The 3,151-nt window shown below is 29.8% G+C and overlaps 1 protein-coding gene across 1 annotated transcript; it reads right to left on the minus strand.

Annotated features, from left to right (window-relative positions):
* Positions 1–1,884: 1,884 nt before the first annotated feature.
* Positions 1,885–2,316, minus strand: LOC133311860 (protein RADIALIS-like 5). The gene is made up of 2 exons (XM_061512985.1): positions 2,042–2,316; positions 1,885–1,921 (listed from the first exon to the last, which is right to left on the minus strand). Exons 1-2 carry the CDS (start codon positions 2,314–2,316, stop codon positions 1,885–1,887), a joined length of 312 nt encoding a protein of 103 aa, XP_061368969.1.
* Positions 2,317–3,151: the final 835 nt, after the last annotated feature.

The following is a 3,151-nucleotide window of genomic DNA, read 5'->3' on the forward strand; positions in this document are numbered from 1 at the left end:
ATTGATTGATCATATGTTTTTTTGGGTTCTATGCTGGTTAAGGGTTGATGGGGAATATGTCATGTCAATTCAAGGTCACATGGTAATATTGATGATATCATTTTTATGACTTTAATCATAATTTAATTTGATTAATTAAAATTAAAAATTTTCATTTTTAATTAATAAAAATAAATTGAAACTAAAATAAATTATATGCTCGTACCAAATCAGAGTGGGTCAGAAACATACATGCTTCTGTTTTGGAAGAGTAAGGAATAAAGTTTGGTGTCAGCTGGACAAAGGCTTGGAAGAGGAACTGAAAAAAAGGTTAGAATGTTATCAAAAAAAAAAAAAGGTTAGAAAGTCAACCCTGGTGCTTCGGTAATGTGAAACTTGTTAACAAGTATGGTTGTTCATCTTCCTCTATGACGTCCCTAAACACTAATTTCAATTTGTTTGTGTTCAATCAACATTCCAATGTACAAATGTATTAAAATTCCATTTGCTTGCAAAACTTCTCATCTCTAACCGGGTAGGTAAAGGTTGGTTAGAAATTGAAATCGAAGAAGGCATTATATACTTTGAGAAAGAAATAACTGTTTTTTCTTTCGTTTAGTGCCAAAGGTTATAGTTAAATGAAAAAGTACATCAGTTAATTTATCTCAGCCACAATCCACTATTACCCCACTTCCAAACACATGGTTTATGTTAAAGTGAGTTAAAGATCACGAAAATATTTTCTATTCAAATTAGGAATAAGATTATGTAGAGATATTTTCTATTCAAACTAGGGAATGAAATTATCAAGATATCTTTAATTATTGTTGGAAATCGACAATCACACAAATCACAAACGAAAAGAGAAAGAGAGATAGAATAGACACAAATATTTATTCTGATTCACCCAATTTAGGCTACGTTCAACTTGTATGTACTATATTCACCTCACCACCAATCGTTATAAGTCACTCGGTTTACAAAAAAAAAATATAAATATGATTAGAAAATTCTAACAACAGCTATTCATGGGCCCAAACCCAAACTATTAAGAAAATTACAATAAATCAGAGGCCCACAACAATACCTAGCCTCTACGGGCCTTTCTGAGGAACCCCAATTGCACCCGACGACTAGCCCTTATCAGTATGCGAAGTATCAATCATACCCAACACTTATTAAGTTGGATATCAAAGATAACATTTTACGAAAATGGATATATATAGAGAGGAGTATCCCATCGGTTTATGAACATAAGATTCTAGTGTGGTTGTCATCAGTAAGGAAATCAAAGGTGATTCAAGTGATACATGTTTGATTCTGCTTAAGTAAAGTTTTGGGTTCAAATCCTTTGAATGGAAAAAATAATCCCAGTGGGAAAACTAGCTTCACCATGATTTGAATATTTTCGACTCGAATATAATTACAGATAATGATTGAGCCATAAGACACGTAATCTCTTAACATTTAGATTTTTGAGATATTTTTAGACATTCAAAATTACATAGAAATTGATGAACTTTTCCAAAAAAAATAATGTATACATCAAACATGTTTATTTTGAAATTTTTATTAAATAAAGTAATCATTTTACCTTGAAAAGGAGGAGGTCATAATGTGATTCTTTGGATTTGTTTATCGGAAAAGCATAACATACGAAGTTAAACAAGGCTCCCAAACTGGCTTTATTGCAATGGAGAATAGACCAATAGTCAATAGAGACAAAAATGAAATGATTCACATCGATCAAAAAAATGAAAATACTGAAGTCGAAAGATTTTTCGACGTTATTATAGTAATTGAAAAATGACCCTCTATCCCTTCATATGATCTTGAATTGCTTCCCTTGATCTCTTCCAAAATCGATCTAATGTGGTATGAGATCATATGATAAAATCTCAACCTTCACATATTTGAATTCAACTGAAGATACTTGCCATGCCTGCATATCTATAATTAATAACAAGGCTAAAAAATAAAAATTTATACTATAATTCTCAATATATAGTCTTTTACATTAATAACTTGCAGAAATAAGATTATAGTTGGGAGCATTAGGTACCTTTCTACATCAATAAAATTGGTGCTTCTCATGGGATTATACTTGGGAATTGGAACCAGCCCAGCCTCTATACGATAAATATCTTCTACCAGAATTGCATAGTGTATCTTCACTTCCTCGACTGATTTATCACCAACTGCTTGGGCTATATTTTGCCATCGATTTGGGGTGTCTTCATCATAAATTGTCAGTGCCATTTCAAATTGTTTGTTCTGCTTCTTTGTCCAAGACGAAGAATATTCTTTTTCTTTGTTGTCGATAGAGTTTGAAGCCATTTTGTCTCGAGGGTCAAGGTGCACGTATAAGGTTTTTTTTTTGACTGAGAATATGAAATGACAACGTATCATGATAAAATTTTAAATGTGACCCGTCTATTTATAAACGCTAAAGTGGGATGAGATATTGAACTTATCATGATAGATCCTGTTGGATAAAAGCATATAATGTGTTGACCTCAGCGAACTATTCTTTCGCCTTTTACTAAAGGAGCGTATGAGAATTTTTTTTAAGGAAAAAAGTAGTTAATGTTACTTTAGATAATTTTGTCTAATGTTTATTAAAATGACGTCGTTTTGGAGTTGAAAAATAAAAAAATTAGAATGATAAAGATTATTATAATCCTAAAATAAATTAAAATTATAAAAACACCATAATTTTCGTCCCAAAACGACGTCGTTTCGGTGAATATTAGATAAAATTATCTAAAGTAACTTTAGAACAAACAAACCCTTTTTTCTATTAGTAAACTTTTTTTTTAAATTTAAATATTTCGTTAATATCGTTAATTCTATCGCTTATAATTTAGGATAATATTTACTGAACAGTCAACCAAATCCGCAACTTTTATCTGAAAAATATTTACTGATTAGGTATCTAAGATAACTTTTTTTATCGTTTAATTTTTTTAAGTAAATAATATTGTGAATTTATCAGTTACTACAGTTTAGGAATTAGGATAGTGTCTTTTTAAAAATATATATATTATTCTAAGCTATAAGAGTTATCAAATTTACAAAATTTATAGAAAAAAATTACATGATCAAAAAAGTTATCGTAAATACGTAGTCAATAAATATTTTCCAGGTAAATATATATTGCGAATTTGATTTA

The sequence above is a fragment of the Gastrolobium bilobum genome, unplaced genomic scaffold (assembly GCF_033153095.1).
Source record: "Gastrolobium bilobum isolate Gb01-03AN ecotype WA unplaced genomic scaffold, APGP_CSIRO_Gbil_v1 utg739, whole genome shotgun sequence".
In the NCBI taxonomy this organism is placed as follows: Eukaryota; Viridiplantae; Streptophyta; class Magnoliopsida; order Fabales; family Fabaceae; genus Gastrolobium; species Gastrolobium bilobum.

Bases quoted from the DNA above. Each gene is read 5' to 3' on its own strand.
- LOC133311860 (XM_061512985.1), bottom strand. From the start codon at position 2,316: ATGGCTTCAAACTCTATCGACAACAAAGAAAAAGAATATTCTTCGTCT. The intron at 1,922-2,041 runs GTACCTAATGCT...ATAGATATGCAG, and splicing joins AATTTTATTGATGTAGAAAG to GCATGGCAAGTATCTTCAGT.